The sequence below is a fragment of the Castanea sativa genome, chromosome 5, assembly GCF_040712315.1.
Source record: "Castanea sativa cultivar Marrone di Chiusa Pesio chromosome 5, ASM4071231v1".
Lineage (NCBI taxonomy): Eukaryota > Viridiplantae > Streptophyta > Magnoliopsida > Fagales > Fagaceae > Castanea > Castanea sativa.
The window spans coordinates 68,339,446-68,361,609 of record NC_134017.1 but is presented as its reverse complement, the minus strand read 5'-3'; the positions used below and the strand labels follow the sequence as shown (position 1 = coordinate 68,361,609).

At 36.2% G+C, this 22,164-nt stretch overlaps 1 protein-coding gene and 1 pseudogene across 1 annotated transcript; both read left to right on the top strand.

The window, feature by feature from the left end:
• The first annotated feature begins 670 nt into the window (after positions 1-670).
• LOC142635664 (uncharacterized) lies at positions 671-15,317 on the top strand (annotated as a pseudogene).
• On the top strand, positions 1,895-14,524 carry LOC142635663 (uncharacterized). Its single transcript, XM_075809789.1, has 13 exons — positions 1,895-2,081; positions 2,191-2,446; positions 3,262-3,341; positions 4,438-4,518; positions 6,925-7,160; positions 10,292-10,351; positions 10,443-10,460; positions 11,264-11,332; positions 11,496-11,841; positions 11,911-12,198; positions 12,299-12,475; positions 12,581-12,819; positions 14,195-14,524. The coding sequence occupies exons 1-13, from the start codon at positions 1,895-1,897 to the stop codon at positions 14,522-14,524; spliced, it is 2,367 nt and encodes a 788-aa protein (XP_075665904.1).
• Positions 15,318-22,164: the final 6,847 nt, after the last annotated feature.

Genomic DNA, 22,164 nt, shown 5'->3' with positions numbered 1-22,164 from the left:
CTTGCTGTTCTTCATGTCCCATTGCTAGAATTTAAGAATTGGATTAGTTTTTAAATTAGTTTAATTGTAAAAACATGTAATTCTAATGAGAAAGTCTAGAGACATTTAAAATTTGACACGTGCTGATTTGATAAATTTTTAGCCATAGGTAAAAAAGTGATGTAAGTAGTAGACCCAGATGAGAATCGGTAAAAGCTTGTCAACTCACCTGGCGTAAAAAAATGTTGTCATTTTTTTTTGGGTGTTAGTAGCATTACTCAATTTTGATTACTATTAAAAAAAGGGGTTAAATTTATTGTACAAGATGTAAAGTAGCATGCATTTTTTAGGATTTGCCTCTGTTACTTAAAATAGTAGGCTGATTAATCATTAAGTTGAATGTGTATGGTAAGGCAGGAATTGATGCTTTGTTGAGCTTGGAATTTTATCTTTTTTGGGTTAATCTATACTTTTGGCATTGGTTCAGAATGGTATTGTATGTGTGTTGATTAACGTGTTTATGGATGATTGGGCTTTCTGGGGCTTCTAGATGTCTATAAGGATCTTGAGCACAAAGTTTTCGTTTTGTTGAAGATGTCTTTATGTTCAAATGCACAATCAACTGAGGTTGGGCATTGTGGTCGTCGAGGTGCTTCCAGTGATAATGAACGTAATGAAAGTGCTTTGAGAAATGAGGAGGACAGTGGAGGAGGATGAGGATGAAGATGTGGATTTCAATCTGTTTCTAAAGGAAGCCCTTTCACTGGAAACTTCTTTGAGCTTGGGCTCTGAAATTGATGGTTTGGATGGTGAAGTTGGCAGTCGGGGAAAGACTTTTGATAATAGTTTGGGAGTTAATTCGTTGAAGCCAACTAGTGAGGTGCAAAACTCAGCTGTTGGAGATTCTGTTTCCAGAACTCCTAAGAAGAGAAAATCTTGCTCAAACTCTTAACTAAAAGCTGATACTGTTCAAACAAAGGACAATGTTAGTGAAAGTGATTATATTGATGTTTTGGTTGGAGACTTAAGTAATACAGCACAATCCCAGAAGCCTGTAATAGATTTAGAGAATGAGGATGCTGTCTGCACATGTACTAGGGCCTGTTATTCCCTTGAAAGTTTCACAGTGGATGAGCTCAAGAATTTTCTTCAAGAAACTGATGATGATGATGACTTTCAAATTGTTGATGATGAAGGAGAGTACAGGAAGTTTCTTGCAGCTGTTTTAAATAGTGGAGATGGTGATGGTCAGTCAAATCAAAAGAATGAAATTGTTGATGATGAAGATGAAGATAATGATGCGGATTTTGAGATAGAAATTCAAGCGTTGCTTGAGAATGATGTTGATGAAAGTATTAGAGATGAAACCCAAAAGGATTATGGGGGAGCTGGACGGCGGCCAGAGACTAGGCAGAACAGGCGCCAATAAAACTCTGCCCAATATAAAAAGAAGCTTTCAGGACAGGAGAAGAGGCCATTACGTCCTCTCTTGCCAGTTTCGCAGAATGGACCAACTGCAATCTTCCCTACTAATTGTGGGAAAACTTTGATGCCTCATTCTTGCGCAGCAGAAGATTGTTCTATAAATGGGTTTACTCTCCACCAAATAGGCCAGTTACATTGTTTGATACATGAACATGTGCAGCTTCTCATCCAAGTATTTTCTCTGTGTGTTCTTGACTCTTCTTGGCAACACATTGCCTCCCTGGTTCAGGGATTGATTTTTGAGATGCTTAAAAAACATAATGAAGTATTAGCCTGGAAAAGTGTCCCATATCCTAGTATTTGTTTTTACCCTCCGTATGTTTGCTCATCAGTGCCAGATGAACATTCCATAGTCGCCCCAGCACAATGCAGGTTAGAATCATTTCCTCCATTTTATACACAAAGAGTGTCCTCTCCTGTAAATAACTAGATGTTAGCTTCTCAAAACAAGTATCCTTCTAAAGGAAGATGTGTACATGTTTTCAATGAGCAAGTGGGTTCTTTCCAAAACATTGAGGACTCTTTCTGGGTGTCCTTGATAAGTGGTCCGATACTGTTCATCTTGGATGTGGCTCCACTCAATATAGTTGGAAGATATATGGATGGTGTTTATACTGGTAAGTCATATAGAAGCTTTCAAGTGTTTTTCATGCTTTTACAATCATATGTCTGTTCAGAAGTTTAACCTCTGTATGCTTTGCCATTGATATGAAATTCTTTTCTTAGCTGTTCAGGACTATCAACATCGTCCTGTGAAATCTAGTATTGATGCTCCCTTTGAAAGAGAACCACTGTTTTCCCTTCCTTCTTTCCCGTTGTATACTGAAGCTAATTCTGAAGTTTTAAGGGGACCCATTACCTCAGATGTTAACATGGTTTCATCTACAGCCAGTCAACAATTGCCTAAAAAAACAATGGCTGCTGCACTTGCAGAAAGCACCAAGAAGAAATCAGTTGCTTTAGTTCCCAAGGAAATTGTAAAGTTAGCTCGGAGATTTTTTCCTTCTTCAATCCTTCATTATTTCCACATAAGCCACCCTCTGCAGCTGTTGTAAATCAGGTGCTTTTCACTGATGCAGAGGATGAGTGAGTTCCATGCTCTCTTCTCTGTTTGACTGTTTTATTGCTGAATTGGTGGCTTTACTTGATCTTGATTACTTACTATTTTCAGTTTTAAAATGCCTTCAGTTCCGGGTGCATTGCTTTTCATAGTTATACATTTTTCATGGTATAAGAAAAAGACTCATGAAATTTAAATGTTGAATTCAAGGCTAATGCATTTGACTTTAGGTATGGATATTAATGGCATAGGTTTTTATTTTTATTTTTATTTATTTTTTTTTTTTGACGAAAATCATGGAGTTGATGGGATGTTAGGATTCATGTCTTAGATATAACATCATAAAAAAAGAAAAATCTTGGGTTTGATCTCTAACAGGAATCTCTCTTATGATTCACAATTTTTTCACAATTCTTAATGCCTTTTTCCCCTATTAGAATAGGAATATTGTTTTATATACTGGGAGATGAAAGTATATCTTAAAAAGGTTTTTCTGCATAGTAAATTTTACTGTAGGTCTGACTAATGGTGGAACGGTAGCTTTAAGATCTCTATTCGTGATTAAAGTTAGTTCAAGTATGCAAGTATGTGATTAAATAACAAAAAGTTTTTTCATTTTTATTCCTAGGTGGGTCCCATTTAATTCTGTAGTTGATGATGGTGATACGCATTAACCTTTATGTTGAACATTTGTTTCCTGTAATTACTTCCACGTGCCATGGTCATGGTTGATGCAGGCTATCAGCGCTGGGGTTGATGGAATACAATACAGATTGGAAGGCTATTCCAGTTTCTTCCATGCAAATCGAGGCATCAGGTAGTTCTAGACTTTGAATTCCAAACACAAGATTGTTCTGGTAATCATTGTTTAGACAGAATTCTAAGCTAGCTTAGACATTTGTGTTTCTATTCCTCCTGCTCTTTCTGTAAAGGAGGGATGGAGCTACTTATGGCATAGGAATGAAAATCAATTATATATATATTTGTTTTCTTGGCTCCAAACTACTAAGAGCATGAAAGTCTTTTATTTCGGTCAAAAGATGAAAGGAAACTAGATGTTTTTTTTTTTCATTGATAAGCTACAATTGCACCTAGTAGTCTTTAAACCAACAACTTCACCCTCCAACCATTCTTGTGGAAGGAGGAAGTACCATTTGAGCCAAATCTCATTGGAAAGAAACTAGATAGGTTGTAAGACTCAATTGAAATTATTGTTTACTTGATGGATATGGTAATGTGTATTGTGTGTGTATGTGTGCACATCTAAGGCTAATATTAAAATTATTAAAGATGAGGTTCGCTTAGCAAGTGTATTTGGGCTAGGGCATGCTTGAAGTATTGATAAAATATCTAGTCAGTGGAAGAAATGTACTTTAATATTTATATACAAGAATAATGGAGATATTCAAAATTGTACAAATTATCAAGGAATTCAGCTTATGAATTACTTTATAAAAAATAACCTTATGAGTCACACTATGAACTTTGGGATAGAGTGATTGACATAGTTTAATAAGATAGGAAACAACCATATTGAATTACTAATTTGGTTTCACGCCAGGGTTGTCTAGCGTGAAAGCAATTTCTGTTCTTAGACGTCTAATATAGATATAAATTATAAAGTCTATAAAGATACCCATATGAATTTTAATGACCTAGAAGAAGTGTGTGGAAGAATATTTAGAGAGGTCATATGGTGGGTTTAGAAAAGAAAAACTTTCCTCTAAAGTATATTAAGATTATATATGACGTAGTTGTAACGGTGTGGAAACAAATGGAATTGTCCCAAGTGAATTTCATATCTCTATAGTTTTTCATCAAGCATTAGCTTTAAGTCCATCTCTTTGCATTGGTTATAGATGAATTTACTAGATTGATTCAAGATGAAGTTGCTTGGTGTATGCTTTTTGCAGATGATATAATTTTTGTGGATGAAACTAGAAATGGAGTCAACTCCAAATTAGAAATTTGGAGGGATGCTTCAAAATCTAAAGGTATTAGGTTAAGTAGGTCTAAAATAGATTGCATGAAATGTAAGCAAAGGATAAATAAAGCTGGAGTTGTAAAACTTGATTGTCAAGAGATACCAAAGAGTTAGTGCTTTTGATTTCTTGGATCCGTAATTCATAACAATGGAGAGATCGAAGTAGATGTAAATTATAGGGTAAGAGCAAATGTGCGTCTGGAGTATTGTGTGATCGTTATATATCTATTAAGTTAAAGGAAAGTTTTAGAAGACTGCTATAAGACTAGTCATGATATATGGTACCGAATGTTGGGCTATTAAGAAGCAATATGTTTATTAAATGTGCATAGATGAATGTTAAGATTTAAGATGGATAAATGGAAATACAAGGAAAGATAGATACAAAATGAATATTCGTTTAAAGATTGAGGTGGCTCCTATTAAGAAAAAAGATGAGGAGAATTTCTTGAGATGGTATGATCATGTGCAAAGGAAAGCGAGTAATGCACTAGTGAGGAAGAATATTTCATTTAAGTCAATGGAACGAAAAGAAGTAGAGAAATACTTAAAATAACACTTGTAAAAGTAGATGGCTCAAGTGTTGATGCGGGAGATGCAAGAAGATTATTATTTAGTGTTATTAATGTTTACAAATCAATTGTATTTTTATGTTTTAGGTCCTATTAGTTTATTGGGCTGTTAGTATTTTAATTTAGAAACAATATTATTTTTTGTAATAAGGCAATTAGGGTTTCCTAGCCAATTAGAACTAGGGTTTAGCAATCCTTTATAAGCAAACTATTGTACTCCTTAAGGGGATAGTTGATATTTTGATGAATGAAAAAATGGTCGTTTGGTCTCTCTTTTGGTTTGGTGCTGACTCCAGGTCTACCCTAGGTGCTGACTCTTAGTGGTTTCCCCGCTTGGTGATGACTCCAAGCTAGGCCTAGGTGCTGACTCCTAGGTCATATTCCTTTATTTTATTGTTTTTTCAGTTTTGTTCTGGTTGTCTTGCCTCATATTTGGTATCAGAGCAAATACCGATTTGTTGAAGCATCACTGCAGGAAAGAACCAGAAAATATCACAAAAAAAAAAAAAATTCATTGCCGTGTTTCTCATCCCATCAAACCACAATACCCACACAAAAGCTAACCACCACAAAGGAAACCAGATCCAGAAAACCCATAACCCACTCCACCAGAACTATACCGCAAGAATTCATTAATACCGATCTCACGTGTCGTTCCAAAGCCGCTGCCCACAGCCATCACAAGTTGCTAGAATGGCCAGCCACCACAACCACAACACCATCGGAAGCCTCAGCCTTGCACACCGCTGGTTCTACTGCAACGCCAAACTTGTATCTATCCAATCTCATGAGGTAACCCACTGGCCTGTCTAAATTCCCCTATTCCCCTTCTTTAGCCATTTACATGACCTACCTGATTTGATTAACCTTACAAACAACTTGACCCGGCCCATCTGAAATAAAGAACTCAAATTGAAACCCATTAAACTACCTGACCTAGCCAAAACAACAAACTCATTGTACACGGTCACACAAGCCATATCGCCACCATTAACATAAACAAACCCTTGCTTGACCCATTTGTTAACAAGCTCAAGGCCCACATTTTACAACACCAGTTTTCTTTAAAAAAAAAAATTACAAGACCCAGCCCATGAAATCCAAACCTGTCAACCAGCCCAGTCCCAGCAAATATTTGTCTAGAGAACATCACAGCAACCCGGGTTCTTGTTCTAACTGCCAACTATTTGTTGAAGCACTATTTTAGAGAATTATGGTAATATTAGAAGCACCTTATTTTGATGGTTGTAAAACTAATTCACGAGATTTTGTCAACTGGATGAATGGGATGGAGCAATTCTTTGAGCTAACAAATTTTGCAGATAACAGAAAAGGTTAGGTATGCAAAGTTGAAGTTAATAGGTGGAGCTCAAATGTTTTGGGAGAATCTTGAATATTTCCGCTATCTAAAGTACGAACCTGCCATTAGTGTGTTGGAAAATATGAAAGAAAAGTTTTGTGATGAGTATTTGTCACCATACTTTCGAGCTAAGTATCTACCATAATCTCAGTGTGGTATTTTTCAAGTTGAAGCAAATAGGATGAATCCTCATCCCATTTCATGTCCTCAGTGCACTTTTGAACAATCTACTAAGGAATTAAAGAAATTATCTACCAAGAAATTAAAAGCTCATGAAAAATGTTCAAGACATGATTGCTCAGATGAAGCAAATGAAGACTCAAATTGATTCAATAGGGAGACCAAGGATAATTGATCACAATGAAATTATTGCTGCCCCCATAGAAAACAACATTAATGATGATATGTTGGTAGTGGAGAAACCTCAAGTGACACCAAAGCTCGAGGATAATTGATCACAATGAAATTATTGCTGCCCTCATAGAAGACAACATTAATGGTGATATGTTGGTAGTGGAGAAACCTCAAGTGACACCAAAGCCTAATGTTGGCAAAGACATACATGCCTCGGCAAGTGTTGCCTTAACATGCGTGCAAGGAAACGAATTTATTGAAGAACAACAAGGTGAAGAGATGGTTTCTAAAGAGAGTATTGTGTTAGAAGGTGCACATGATGTGATATTGGAAGCTAATAAATCTGCTTTTGATCAGCCTTCCATGGTGCATGAAGACAATTAGTTTGCTAAAGTGGAGTAAGTGGATAACATAGTGCTTCTAATGGTTCAAGATAAGATTATGTTGATTCTACACATTGATTTTATTATTCCAGAATAGTTTGACATGGTGGAATTCAAGGTTTTTCTTTTCTCTATGCTCCCTAGGGTGATTCTAGACTTGAAGCAAGTGTTACTTGTCAGCATCCTAATCCTTCAACGCTTTAGAACTCGAGGTCGAGTTTTCTCCAACCAGAGGAGAATGATGCGGAAGATGCAAGAGGATTATTATCTAGTGTTATTTATGTTTGCAAATAAATTGTATTTTTATGTTTTAGGTCCTATTAGTTTATTGGGCTATTAGTATTTTAATTTGGAAGCAAGATTATTTTTGTAATAAGGCAATTAGGGTTTCCTAGCCAATTTGAACTAGGGTTTAGTAATCCTTTATAAGCAAACTATTGTACTCTTTGAGGGGATAGTTGATATTTTGATGAATGAAAAAATGGCCGTTTGGTCTCTCTTTTAGTTTGGTGTTGATTCTAGATCCATAGGTGCTGACTCCTAGTGGTTTCCCGGCTTGGTGATGACTTCAAGTCAAGCCTAGGTGTTGACTCCTAGGTTATTTCCTTTTATTTTATTGTTGTTTCAGTTTTGTTCTAGTTGTCTTGCGTTAGACGTTATACCAAATTTTGGCCATCTTGATCAATGGTTCTTCAATCCCATATGATCTTGGAAACACCTCATACATTTATTACAGAGAATCTTAACTTACTTATCAAAAGAAAAAAGAGTAGCAAAAAAAAAAAATGACATGTTAATAAGGAGGTTACAAGGAGAATGTTTTTTTTGGCTACGACAGAATAATGAATAAAAATACGTATAGTTGACTTTGAATACTCTGTTGAGCCCAAAAGTTTGAGAGTAAAGGCTTTGTTGTTATTGCACACTTGAAGCCCTCTTTCTTCGGAAGTTGCTTTCTAAAGGCTTTGTTGTTATTGCACCCTTGAATCCCTCTTTCTTCGGAAGTTGCTTTTTATTAAACGAAGGGTGTGTTTGGATACCGCTTATTTTGCTGAAAATTGAAAACACTGCAGCAAAATAATTTTTAAATGTGTAAATAGTGCCGTGGGACCCATTTTTAATGAAATTTTTGTTGAAACAAGAGGTTTGTGAGTCCTGTGAATAGTGCACAGGACCCACTGGAAAGCTGAAACGCGCTTCTAAAGAAAAAAACGCTAAAACGCTCATTAGTATCCAAACGGATACTAAGAATCCACAATTCTGATCCATCTCATTTTGGTTGGCTTCACATTGGATGGTGATGCAAGACAGCCCAGGCTTCACCACCGAGAACTGTCTGAATTTCAAACAACAATAAAATCTAAAATGATAAATTTCGGAATAATTTTGTTTGTGCTTCTTGCATCATAAAAAAGAAAAAGAAAAAGAAAAAACCACCACTTGGAGTCTTTTTAGAGAGCTTCTAGGAATACGAATCTTACATCCCTTAAAATCCTCAACTAAAAATAAATTAAAAAGTCTGAAATCTTATCCCTATTAGAAAAAACATGAAATCTGATCCTCACTGATCCCCATCTGAAAAATCTAAAGAAAGAAAAAAGAAAAAAAGAAAAATGAGTTTCCAAACAACAATAAAATTTGAAGAAATAAATTCTGAGTAATTTTGGTTGTGCTCCCTGAATTAGAGGGTTTGTTGTGCAGGTTATCCTTTCAAAAAGTCCCATTTCCATTCCTAGCTTTTTGGTTAATTAGTTTTACTAGATGTGAGTTTACTTATGGGAGTTTGTGCATTCGATATACTCTTTTTGAGGAAATATATATATTTTTTTATTGAGCTACTTCTTAGGGTTTTTTTTTTTCCCTCCTCATGATAATGGATTAATATGGTCAATTATTTTTTTGGTTATTATGTACTCTGTTGAATAAAGATTGCGGTTGGTTTTAGAGTTTCATGATCATGATGATAGGGAGTCATAGTATTTGTTAGTTCGTTTAAGTTCTGAAGTTTAATGTCATGTTGGCATTAGGTGTGTTGTAATTCATCAACATAATTGTCATGATTAAGCAATTGTTGACTGTTTTAATTGACATGTACCCCTTTTGTTGTAATTTTTGTCGGGCAAAAGAATCATTGCTCATCTAAAGCACCAGAAAATCCCATAAAGGTATCTCAACAATCTTGAGCACAACCAAGATAAATTATAAATTATTTTGATCTCATCTTATCTCATCCTAATTGATAGTCATCTTAAGCATTTTTTAAATTTTTTTATTTTTATTTTTTATATTGTTAAGTTACACATGCATCTAATGGGTCTTGAACCCACGGCATCACCCTCCACCTAGAACTTATAACTAGAGGAGCTATAGCAATTTTTTTAACTGTATAAAACAATGCTGCTAATTTGTGGCTTCATCTTTATCTATCTCCAAAATTTATCATTCTTGGTTGCGATCTCATGGCCTTTTTTTTTTTGATAAGTAATAAGAGTTTTATTGAAAATAAAATGGTCACGATAGTGAACACAAAGTAACTTTAAAAAGTACAAGAAGATCAAGCAGAAGATCTAAAAGAGTGGATATGCATTCTTGACTCGTCAGCCAAACATTTTATCACATTGATGGTCGAGAAAAATTTATGGTATTAGGATGTTCGAATATTTTAACTCGTGATTTATTGGTCTTATATCATTGCAGGAAGTGGTCTTTAGTTAGATTGTTTTGGTGGATAAACATATATGCCATCTGAACATGGTGAAACATTTTGGGCATTTGGGTTATGTCCTCCTTTGTTTACTACTTCCCATCTTTTTCTGTCTCCAAAATTAATCATTCTTGATTGTGATCTCATGGACTCTAATTAAAACTGAGTGGATATGCATTCTTGACTCTTCAACCAAACATTTCATCCACTGATGGTTGAGAAAAATCTATGGTACTTGGATGTTTGAAAATTGTAATAGTTAATTTTTAGGTCTTATATCATTGCTGGAGGTGGTCTTTTGTTAGATTGTTTTGGTGGATAAACAAATATGCCATCTGAACATGGCAAAAGCGTGTCCTCCTTTTTTTTGTTGGTAAACTTTTAATTTAGTTGTTTTCTACTTCATGCAGGCAGTTCGGAGAATGAAAACCTCTCCATTGACTGTGCAAGAGATAACATGTATTCAGGAGGTAAATTCAACCTAGAGATGTTTGAATTTATTATTTTTCTTAAGAGGATTTCTGTTTGATTGATTGCTGTGTGATTTACTATCTGATCCAGATCTCCCAGGGACGTAAGGTTTATAAATTATATTGGATGTCTGTTTGGTGATTTTTTGCCCACATAGAGATCCATCTTTACTACCTCGGCAGTGGCACGTTGCCTTTGGAACTCAGAGGTCATATAAGCAGGATGAAGCAAAAAAGGAGAGGTGATGTTTGTATGAGTCAAAAAGAAAAAAGCTCAAAACTGGAGATTTGGCAAGTTGGCAAACTGCATCTGGAAAGGAGGTTTGTCAACTTTGAGCTAGAAAATCTGCATTGAAATTCAACTCTTCACATCTTCCCATTGCTTTTATACAATATTCTAATTAGCTTTCCATGGATCAGATAACTTTGTCTGAATTGCTAATAATTATTGAAACGTGCATGCACAGCTGCAGACTGTGTCTCATTGCACAAAATTTGTGCTTTTTGCTGTAAATTAATTGGCCTCTGCTATGAGACACTTAGTGAAATCTTTGTTCATCACCTATTTAGCTTTCTAGTGTAATGGTAATGTTGAATAGAAATGGGAAATATGGTCTATAAATTATTGAATCAGAAAAACAGAAACCATGAATTTACTTACTAAATAATGCTTGCATGTAACCTTGTGAATGTGTAAATGTGTTCTTACTCATATATTATTATGTGCATACATGTTTCTATGCATTATATGGTATTCTTGTGCTGAGGGCACCTCTGCATTACTCATTTTCATTGAGGTAGAACCGTAGAAGAGTTTGGTCTCAGACTGGGCTTGGCTCATAAACCTTACTATACAGCTCAGCTTCATCTCGTCAATGATAATTTAACTTTATACAGTTGTATTTGCTACAGGATGATCAAGCTGAAAATGCTGGAGGAAAGAATAAATGTGGAGATGAAAGCACAGATATGCTGGGCAAGGTTATGTTCATCAAGCATATTTAGCAGATTGGAGGCCAGGTGGCTTCAACCTCAATTCTTCTGCATGTCCTTCCAGAAATGTGAAAGACAAAAGCCTTCCTAGGGATATATTATCACAGGAGGGTACTCATATAAGGGATCAGCAAATTTATGATGGGTCCAGAGAGGCTCAACTCCAGACTGGAATCATGTACAAGTTTTCAACTCTATCACAGTGTACCTGGGTATTTCATCTCAGTTTACTAGTGCTAGAAATGGTACATCTAATAAAATGGAACCAAATCATCCAGATTCTGGTATGACATTGCATACCAGAAAATCCCAATTCTTTTTTCGGCCTTATCGTGGTCGTAGAAAAAGTGGTGCTTCTAGTTCCCACTTAGTGAAATTAGTGCTAGACTTGCCTCTTGTGAATCTTCCACCATCTGTTCGTGTAGTCTCACAAGCAGACTTCAAAGGCTTTCAGTTTGGAGCATCTACCAAGATTTCTGTGGCTGGAGGTGGTATTTGTAATTCTGGAAAAGAAAATTTAGTTTCTTGAATTCCTCATGCTGTGAACTTGGGAACCACCCATTCAGTAAAAGCTGTACAGAAAAAAAATAGTCCATTGAAAGACAATGTTAGACATTCGCATCCAGAAGAATCTGAAGTTGATAAGAATAAATGTATTCCTGAGGAAAGACGCATTGATTCTGATCTTCAAATGCATCCTTTACTGTTCCAGTCCCCTGAAGATAGACATCTGCCCTATTATCGATTGAACTGCGGCACTAGTACTTCTAGTTCTTTCATTTTCTTTTCAGGAAATCAGCCTCAATTGAACCTAAATCTCTTCCATAATCCTTACCTAGAAAATTATTTTGGAGGTTTTAATAAATCTCTGAAGTCAAGAGGAATCTAGAGTATCTTCTGGCATTGACTTCCATCCACTGCTACAAAGAACTGATCATGTATATACTGACTCAGTGACTACTGAGAAAGTTTTTGACGCTGTCCAGACAGAGTCACTAGTATGTCGTGGTCTGGCTACTGGTGTTAATCCTCCAAGCCCTACAGAGAGAACTAATGAACTGGACTTGGAGATCCACCTAAGGTATACATCAAGAAAGAAGAAAGGAATGGAAAGTAGAGATGTGACTGCATGTAATCCAACTATGTCAGTATTGGCAGCATCACACTCTGGGTCTAAAACGAAAACCCTAAACTTCAATGGCCCACATTATTAGCAGGGTGATATTTGTCCCACAGTTAGTACTGACCTTGTTTCAAGTAGCCATGGATTGTCAATACCAAGTAATAACATCAGCAGATATCACATGGATGATATAGGTGACCAGTCTCATCCAGAGATTGTGATGGAGCAGGAAGAATTGAGCAATCCTGATGAAGAAATTGAAGAACATGTAGAGTTTGAGTGTGAGGGTATGGCTGATTCTGAAGGAGAGGATGGATCAGGCTGTGAACAAATTCCTGAGATGCAAAATAAGGTGACTCAAGTCTTTCTTTTGAGAAATGAGAAGCATTCATCTTTTTTTGATAAGTACTATTGCTCCTCCAAATTCTATTTATTTGCAGACTGAACCACATTTTACATACAATTTTGGTGTCCAAAGTAAAGTTTGACCTTTTATGTCTTGAAAGCTTCAGGGTCATCCTTCACAGAAGAACTAAAACTACTATAGGATTTGCCCCCTCATATTTTCTCAAGATGATTGGTTGAACACAAAATATTACTCAACAGACCTTTTTTTTCAATAAAAGACTTGGTTTCCCATTTCAGACTTTTCAGCCATTTTGCTCTATCTTTAGTCCATTTCTTCTTATAAAGTAGGCATAATCAGTTGAAAACAGAATAGTTACTATTAAAGTAATTGCTTTTTATAAAGCTCTAGCATGACCGTTTCCTCTTTGAATAATTGCATATGATTGAATCCTATTTTGATAATTTGCATAACTATAACAATGAACTAGGATTATTCCATTTTCATGTTAGGCAAGATTCAAATCTAAGACATACCTAACCATCCCCAGCCATTCTTTTACTACTGAATCTAATACCCCAGGTGCCATTTAATTGGCCAAGATAAATCAAATGCACCCTGTGTTTTGATATTGCAAACATGCCCTCCTTCATTTTCTAGGACTTCTATATTCTATGTTGGCCTAAAGCATATTATGGTGTTATGCACATTACTAATTTTCTTTACAATTTTTGCTTGTGCCGTGTAGATGTTGGTCTAGTCTCTTTGGTTTTTAAAGTCCCACCATCCCTTTTTCTCCCTCCCAACCCCACCCCTTCTTTTCCGTGAACTTCATTTCTCTTTTTTTTGTTTTTGTTTTTGTTTTTTTTTTTAAATGGGAAAGAAGCTAATTATTATTTTGGATTAAGAATCTATGTTCCTTTTCATATACATACATACATACATACATACATACATACATATATATATATATATATATTAATTTTCTATTTTGTCTCTTGTTAATAGGACCAAAATATCGCATTGGAAAATCTAGTGACACATGAAGGTGTTTTCGGCCCGCATTTAATGTTGTAAGGTTGGCTGTTTGTCCATGACGTACTTGGGTATGCCTTTGGGAGCTCATTATAAGGATTCTTCGATTTGGAACCCTATTATAGAAAGGATGGAGAAAAAGCTCTCAGGTTTGAAATAGTTATATCTGTCAAAAGGGGGTAGGCTAACTTTATTGAAGAGTACTTTATCAAGCCTTCCCACTTATTATTTATCTTTGTTTACTATTCCACAACATGTGGCGGACAAATTAGAGAGGATCTAGAGGAATTTCCTATGGGGGAGATCTACTGATGTATTTAGGTATTCACTTGTTGCTTGGGAAAAGGTTGTGTGGCCAGTGGAGGCAGGTGGTTTGAGGATTTGGAGGATTGGGTTGTTTAACCAAGCTTTACTAGGGAAGTGGCTTTGGCGCTTTAGGAAGGAGGCCACACACTTATGGCGTCAGGTCATAGCCTCCAAATATGGGGAAGGTAGTGGTGGCTGGTGCACTAGAGCTATTAGAGGAACACATGGCTATGGGATGTGGAAGAACATTAGGAAGGGGGCAAAGATTTTCTTTGGTCATGTGTTGTATGTGGCGAGAGAAGGTTTTTGTATTCGGTTCTGGCATGATCCTTGGAATAGTCCTACTCCTTTGAAAGAATTATATCCATAATTGTTTGCTTGCGCTGTGGATAAAGATGCTAGGATTTTTGATATGGTTGACATTGCACCTGATGGGGGTGATAGCAGTTGGAACTTTACTCTTCTGCTGTGAGTTTCAGGATTGGGAGACAACAAGGTTTTATGCTTTCTTTGCGCATATCTCATCCAAAATATCTGGGGGGAGGGGGGGGGGGGGGTGATGATACCATGGTTTGGCAATTAAATCGTTGTAGTGTCTTTGATATGCATTCTTTTTATAAATCATTATTGAAAGCTCCATTGGTTTTTTTTTTTTCCCTTGGTAATGCATTTGGAGTGTTAAGGTCCCTAGAAGGGTGTCTTTTTTCTTATGGACAGCTGCTAGGGGTGGGATTCTCACAATAGATAACCTTGTTAAGAAGAACTTGCCTCTTGTTAATTGGTGTTGCCTATGTTGGTGCGAGGAGGAAACTATGAATCATTTATTACTACATTTGAAGTTTGTCCATACCTTGTGGAGTGAAGTCTTCTACTTGTCTGGGTTCAGTGGATGATGCCGAAGACAGTAGTCTCTCTACTTTTTACATGGTGGAATTGGTTAGGCATTCATTCTTCCAATTTTTGGAATATGGTGCCGGTGTGTATTATGTGGTTAATTTGGAAGGAACGCAATGCTCGAACGTTTGAGGACACTGAAAGAACTGTGGACCTTTTGAAGTCTTTACTAACTAGGACTTTGTTTGAGTGATCTCATATTTAGGGTTTTAGGCATTGTACTTCTTTGCTTGATTTCATTAATTCTGTTAGCCTTTCCCTTTGATCTATTTGTATCCGCTTTTTTGCAGTGAGTTTACTATCGTAAACTAATTATACTTTTCTTATCAATAAAGTTTTTATTACCTATCAAAAAAAGAAAAAGGTGTTTTTGATTCACCTTTGATTTCAGATTCGCTGCTAGTATGTGTTTTTATGTTTTGGGACTTTACCCTTTTGGGACTGTTAGAAAAGAATTGGACTCGGCCAGACTTGACTTAACAGCGGGTCAGACCCAAAACCGAACAGACTTTAATCGATCTCTCTTTCTCTAACAAAAAAATCAACTTACTTAGCAATCACAAATTTCCTGCTCTTTCTTTGAGCCCACACTCTCTATTGGAATTCCCTCTCTCTCTCTCTCTCTCTACACACTCTCTCTCTAAAGTGGAAATAGAAAAAACACCTACTTACTTAGCAAGAAATCACAAATCACTTTCTTTGATTGAAAATCACAAACCATTTTCTTTGGCTGAAAATCATGTGTCTCACTCTTAGATCCGTTGTACTGCCGAATAAGTCTAGACTCTCAAACTTTGATATTAATTGAAACCTAAAATTGAGTATTGTAAAATCAAAGAAAATGGTGGAAAGTGAATTGAAGAAAATAGAGTGAGCCAAGAGAGGAACCAAAGATGGAATGGACGAGGATTCAATAGAAGAAGGTGTCTTTGATTCACCTTTGATTTCAGATCCGCTGTTGGTATGTGTTTTTAGGTTTTTGGGTTTTTACCCTTTTGGGATTGCGAGAAAAGAATTGGACCCGGTCAGACTTGATTTGACAACGGGTCAAACCCAGACTCGAACAGACTTTAGTCAATCTCCCTCTTTCTCTAACAGAAAATCATAAATTTCCTGCTCTTTCTTTGAGCTCACACTCTTCTAGAATTCCCTTTCTTTCTCTACACACCCTCTTTCTAAAGTAGAAATTGAAAAAAAAACACCTACTTAGCAAGAAATCACAAATCACCTTCTTTGGTTGAAAATCATCGTGTGTCTGACTCTCAGATCCCTAGTGCCGCTGAATAAGTCTAGACTCTCAAACTTTAATTTGAATTGAAACCCAAAATTGAGTATTGTGAAATCAAAGAAAATAGTGGAAGGTGTTTTGAATAAAACAGAGCGAGTCAATAGAAGAACCAAAGATGGAATGGACAAGGAGCCAATAGAAAATGGTGTCTTTGATTCGCCTTTGATTTTAGATCTGCTACTAGTATGTGTTTTTGGGTTTTTAGGTCTTGACTCTTTTGGGTCTGTGAGAAAAGAATTGGACTCGGTTAGACCTGATTTGGCAATGGGTCAGACCTAGACCCGAACAAACTTAGTCGATCTCTCTCTCTCTCTCTCTCTCTCTAACTAAAAAATCGACTTACTCACAGTCACAAATTATCCACTCTTTCTTTGAGCCCACACTTTCTCTTGGAATTCCCTTTCTCTCTCTACACACACACTCTCTGAAGTAGAAATAGAAAAAATACCTACTTACTTAGCAAGAAATCACAAATCACTTTCTTTGGCTGAAAATCATTGTGTCTCACTCTCAGATCCCTAGTGCCGCTGAATAAGTATAGACTTTCAAATTTTGATTTAAATTGAAACCCAAAATTGAGTTCAGATCAAAGTTTGAGAGTCTAGACTTATTTGGCGGCACTAGGGATTTGAGAGTAAGACACGATGATTTTTAGCCAAAAAAAGTGATTTGTGATTTATTGCTGAGCAAGTAAGTGTTTTTTCTATTTCTACTTTAGATAGAGAAAGGGAATTCCAAGAGAGAGTGTGGGCTCAAAGAAAGAATGGGAATTTTTTTATTGTTGAGTAAGTCGATTTTTCTATTAGAGAGAGAGATTGACTAAAGTCTATTCGAGTCTTGGTCTGGCTCGCTGTCAAATCAAGTTTAACAAGGGTAATTCTTTTCTCGCAAACCTAAAAAGAGTAAAGGCCTAAAAATCCCAAAACACATACAAGCAACGAATCTAAAATCAAAGATGAATAAAAAACACCTTCTTCTATTGGGTCCTCGTCCATTACATCTTTGGTTCATCTCTTGGCTTGCTTTGTTTTCTTCGATTTGCCTTCCACTATTTTCTTTAATTTCACAATACTCAATTTTGGGTTTGAATTTAGATCAAAGTTTGAGAGTCTAGACTTATTTGGTAGCACTAGGGATCTGAGAGTGAGACACGATGATTTTCGGCCAAAGAAAGTGATTTGTGGTTTTTTACTGAGTGTGTTTTTCCTATTTCTACTTTAGAGAGTGTGTGTAGAGAGAGAAAAGGAATTCCAAGAGAGAGTGTGGGCTCAAAGAAAGAATGGGAAATTTGTAATTGCTGAGTAAGTCGATTTTTCTGTTAGAGAGAGATATCGACTAAAGTCTGTTCGGGTCTAGGTTTGATCCGCTGTCAAATCGAGTCTAACTAACTCCAATTCTTTTCTCGTAGACCCAAAAGAGTAAAGACCTAAAAAAACAAAAACACATACCAAAAGTGGATTTGAAGTCAAAGGCAAATCAAAGACACCTTCTTCTATTGGCTCCTGGTCTATTCCATTTTTGGTTCCTTTCTTGGCTCGCTTTGTTTTCTTTGAATCGCCTTCCACCATTTCCTTTGATTTCACAATACTTAATTTTAGGTTTCAATTCAGATAAAAGTTTAAGAGTCTAGACTTATTTGGAAACACTAGGGATTTGAGAGTCAGACACTTGATGATTTCAACAAAAGAAAGTGATTTGCGATTTCTTACTGAGTAAGTAGGTGTTTTTTCAATTTCTACTTTAGAGAGAGTGTGTAGAGAGCGAAAGGGAATTCTGAGAGAGTGTGTGGCTCAAAGAAAGAACGGGAAATTTGTGATTGCTAAGTAAGTCGGTTTTTCTGTTAAAGAAAGAAAGAGAGAGATCGACTAAAGTCTCTTCAAGTCTGGGTTTGACCCGCTATCAAATCGGGTCTGACCGGGTCCAATTCTTTTCTCGCAGTCCCAAAAGGGTAAGACCCAAAAACACATACTAGCAGTGGATCTGAAATCAAAGGCGAATCAAGGACACCTTCTTCTATTGGATCCTCGTCCATTCCATCTTTGGTTCCTTTCTTGGCTCCCTTTGTTTTCATTGATTCGCCTTCCACCATTTTTTTGATTTCACAATACTCAATTTTGGGTTTCAATTAAGATCAAAGTTTGAGAGTCTAGACTTATTCGGCGGTACTAGGGATTTGAGAGTGAGACTCGATGATTTTTAGCCAAAGAAAGTGATTTATGATTTCTTGCTAAGTAAATAGGTGTTTCTTCTATTTCTAATTTAGAGAAACTGTGTGTGTAGAGAGAGAGGGAATTCCGAGAGAGAGTGGGCTCAAAGAAAGAGCGGGAAATTTGTAATTTCTGAGAAAGTTGATTTTTCTGTTATAGAAAGAGAAAGATTGACTAAAGTTTGTTCGGTTCTAGGTCTAACCCGTTGTCAAATCGAGTCTGACTTGCTTCAATCCCTTTCTCACAAACCCAAAAGAGTAAATACCTAAAAACTCGAAAACACATACTAGCAGCGAATCTTAAATCATAGACGAATCAAAGACACCTTCTTCTATTGCCTCCTCGTCCCTTCCATCTTTGGTTCCTCTCTTGGCTCACTCTATTTTCTTCGATTCACCTTCCACCATTTTCTTTTATTTCACAATACCAAATTTTGGGTTTCAATTCAGATCAAAGTTTGAGAGTCTAGACTTATTTGGCAGCACTAGGGATCTGAGAGTGAGACACAATGATTTTCATCCAAAGATAATGATTTGTGATTTCTTGCTAGGTAAGTAAGTGTTTTTTCTATTTCTACTTTAGAGAAAGAGTTTGTAGAGAGAGAAAGGGAACTACAGAAGAGAGTGTAGGCTTAAAGAAAGAGTGGGAAATTTTTGATTGCTAAGTAAGTCGATTTTTTTGTTAGAGAGAGAGATTTACTAAGGTTTGTTCGGGTTTGGGTCTGACTTGCTATTAAAGTAGGTTTGGATCTGACCAACTGGGTCCAATTCCTTTCTCGCAGACCCAAAAGTGTAAAGACCTAAAAACACATACCAGTAGTGGTGATGGTAGAGATAAACTTGGTTGATTGTTGATCTATCCATACTAGTCAGTGTTGGTTATATTTCCTCAAATTTTCACAACCAAGAGGTGTCAAAGTGGAAGTAGAGAGGTGAGGAAGTTTGATCTTCATGGTGTCCTCATCCTCCCCAAAACTTGAACTAGGGGACTTTGGTGATTCATACATCTGCGTACGAGGCTATGATGAAGGTCTCTCTCTGTTTGGTGAAAATTATTGTGAATGGAATGAGAAACTGCAGGAGTGATTTGGGGAAGTTGGGGTGGAGGGCTCTAGATATGCTTATCACATAGGTAGTTACTATGTTAATCCATTGGTTGATTGATGTAATCATTATCAGTTAGTTTGTTTTGATAGTTAGGTTTGTGTACATATATTTTGCTTGTACATTCTCCATTGATCTCTCATTTTGGGGCCACTTTTGCTAACATAATTTGCCCGTTTGGATCCAACTTAATTCACGGCTACGTTTTACCTTGCGCGTTTTCTCTCTTTTTCTTTTTGCTTTTTTTTTTTTTTTTTGGGTGGTTCAGCCGCATATTGTTGACTTTTTAGTAGTGAATAGTGCATCTGTGCACTGTTCATGGGTCCCACAATCTCTACTTTTCAGCCACTTTTTATTAAAAATGGGTTATACGTCACTATTCACACATTGAAAAATTATTTTGTTACAGTGTTTTCAGTATTCAATTTCAACAAAATAAGTTTTGTCTAAACGGACCCAATTTAGTTTTACGAAATAGCAAAAACTATTCATAACATCACGGAAAATTTTGACAGCTCTTACTAACAAGTTGTAGTTTCTTGTGTGAAGTCTTGGCATATTAGAGATGCACTTTTGCCTTTGACCATTTGTTTTCAAGCTTCACCTTTTCATACTCATACCCTTTTAGTTAAAACACTCGTTTTTGCTCCAGCCTTCAATCACCCATAATGCAATGTCAGGGTGATATTATTACAAAGTAAGCTCGTGTCTAACTCTGCTTGGATAAATTTTCCATTTGCTAACTGATGATGGTAATTGCAAGTGGCTCTTCAATCCAATCTAGTATATGGGTTCTAATTAACTCAACTGGTAAAATCATTTATCACTTATACCGAAAAGAATCTATTGATGTTTTAGTTTGATGATAAAGAACAATTATTATGGAACAAACTATCGTAAGGTTAATATTATGGTATCTATAAGGCAAAAAAAAAAAAAACACTATTGTCTATTGTATGTTGAGCAAGATCATGATCCATGAGAGAGAGAGAGAGATTTTTGGGTCAAAGTGCTATCACAGTAGGCCCACCAGCCCAATAGATACGAGCTCAAGCCTCAAAGTCATCACAACCAAAAGACAGCCAACTGAGCCGAGGTGTACACTATACTAGGGTTTTGGGCCCAAACATTTCCTTTAAAAAGCAAAACAACGGATTTGTCATCCAAAAACTAGCAAAAATATGTATATATATGTGTATGTGTGTGTGTCTATGAGGTAAGATTTAGTTATAAAATTAGTTGTAACTTAAAGTACAAATTGTTCTAATAAATTGACGTTTGAAAATGACATGTGCATCGCAAAGGATTATTTAGCTAAACTTAACTCAACAAACTCTAGTTGACTAAGAAGGTATTTTATGCGCCAGACATATGAGACCTTTGTCTCACTGATAGATGAGTCCCTAGAACTTTTGAGGCAATTTTCCAACTAGCGTAGTGAGAGGAAACGATATAATAAGTTAGCATGCGGCGGAAACGAAACTGAAAAATAGCATCTCGAGGGTTTGAAGCTCGAGTTCGGTGACAAATTCGAGCTTCAAACACTCGAGTTCTGGCGTAAGAGCACCGTTTGATCTGTCGAATAGTCTGATCTGAAAGAAAATGGTGGAACTCGAGTCTGAAAAACTCGAGTTCCACGGAAAATGAGGAAGAAAATGGTGAAACTCGAGTTTTATCTTGGAACTCGAGTTTTAGACACTCGAGATGCTAGTTTCCCGCATTGTTTTGAACCCTGACAATTAACTAAATTTTTTTATATTTAAAATTATTTGGAAAGAAAATTCAGAACTTTTACTACAAGTAGTTCTAATGCCACGTAAACTACCATAACTTTTGCCACAATTATCTTATGTGTCAAACTGTGATTAACTGCCTGTTACATTCACATAAACTTACAAATTTTTCTTTTCACTACTTATATTCTGCCATGTAGATAGTTGTGACACAAGTTGTACCATTTTTACGTATGATTAGAAATTTTCTTTTGTTAGCTTCTTCAAAAAAAAAAAAAAAAAAAAATTTGCTACAGGACTTTTGCCAGTTAACTTAATTACTTAACTACACGGCTACACCACCTATTAAAAAAAAAACCTAATACGTACACTCTCCCTCTCATCTACTTCTCTGTAACCCAGTAACCCAGCTCCCAACGGTCACCCCAAGCCCTCTTCTCCCTCCACCGCCGGCCCACCCAGTCTCCGACTCTCAAAGCCACCTCTTGTACGTCGCTCCGCCCCTCCACCGGTCAAAACTACCACCCTTTCACAGACGAACATAGAAATCTAAATTTTTTTTTTTTTTAAGGTTGGTCTTCCATTAATACTAAATTTCCTTTTGTTTTATTCATTGATAACTTTTATTCCTTCAATTTTTATTTTTATTTTTGTAAAATTTGGAGTGTTGTAGATTAATGTGGTTGAATTCTTATATTGGAAATACTTACTTAAAAAAAAAAAAATTCTATTAATTTTTTTTCCTGAATGAATTGTATTTGAATATTAATGTGAGTTTTGGATTT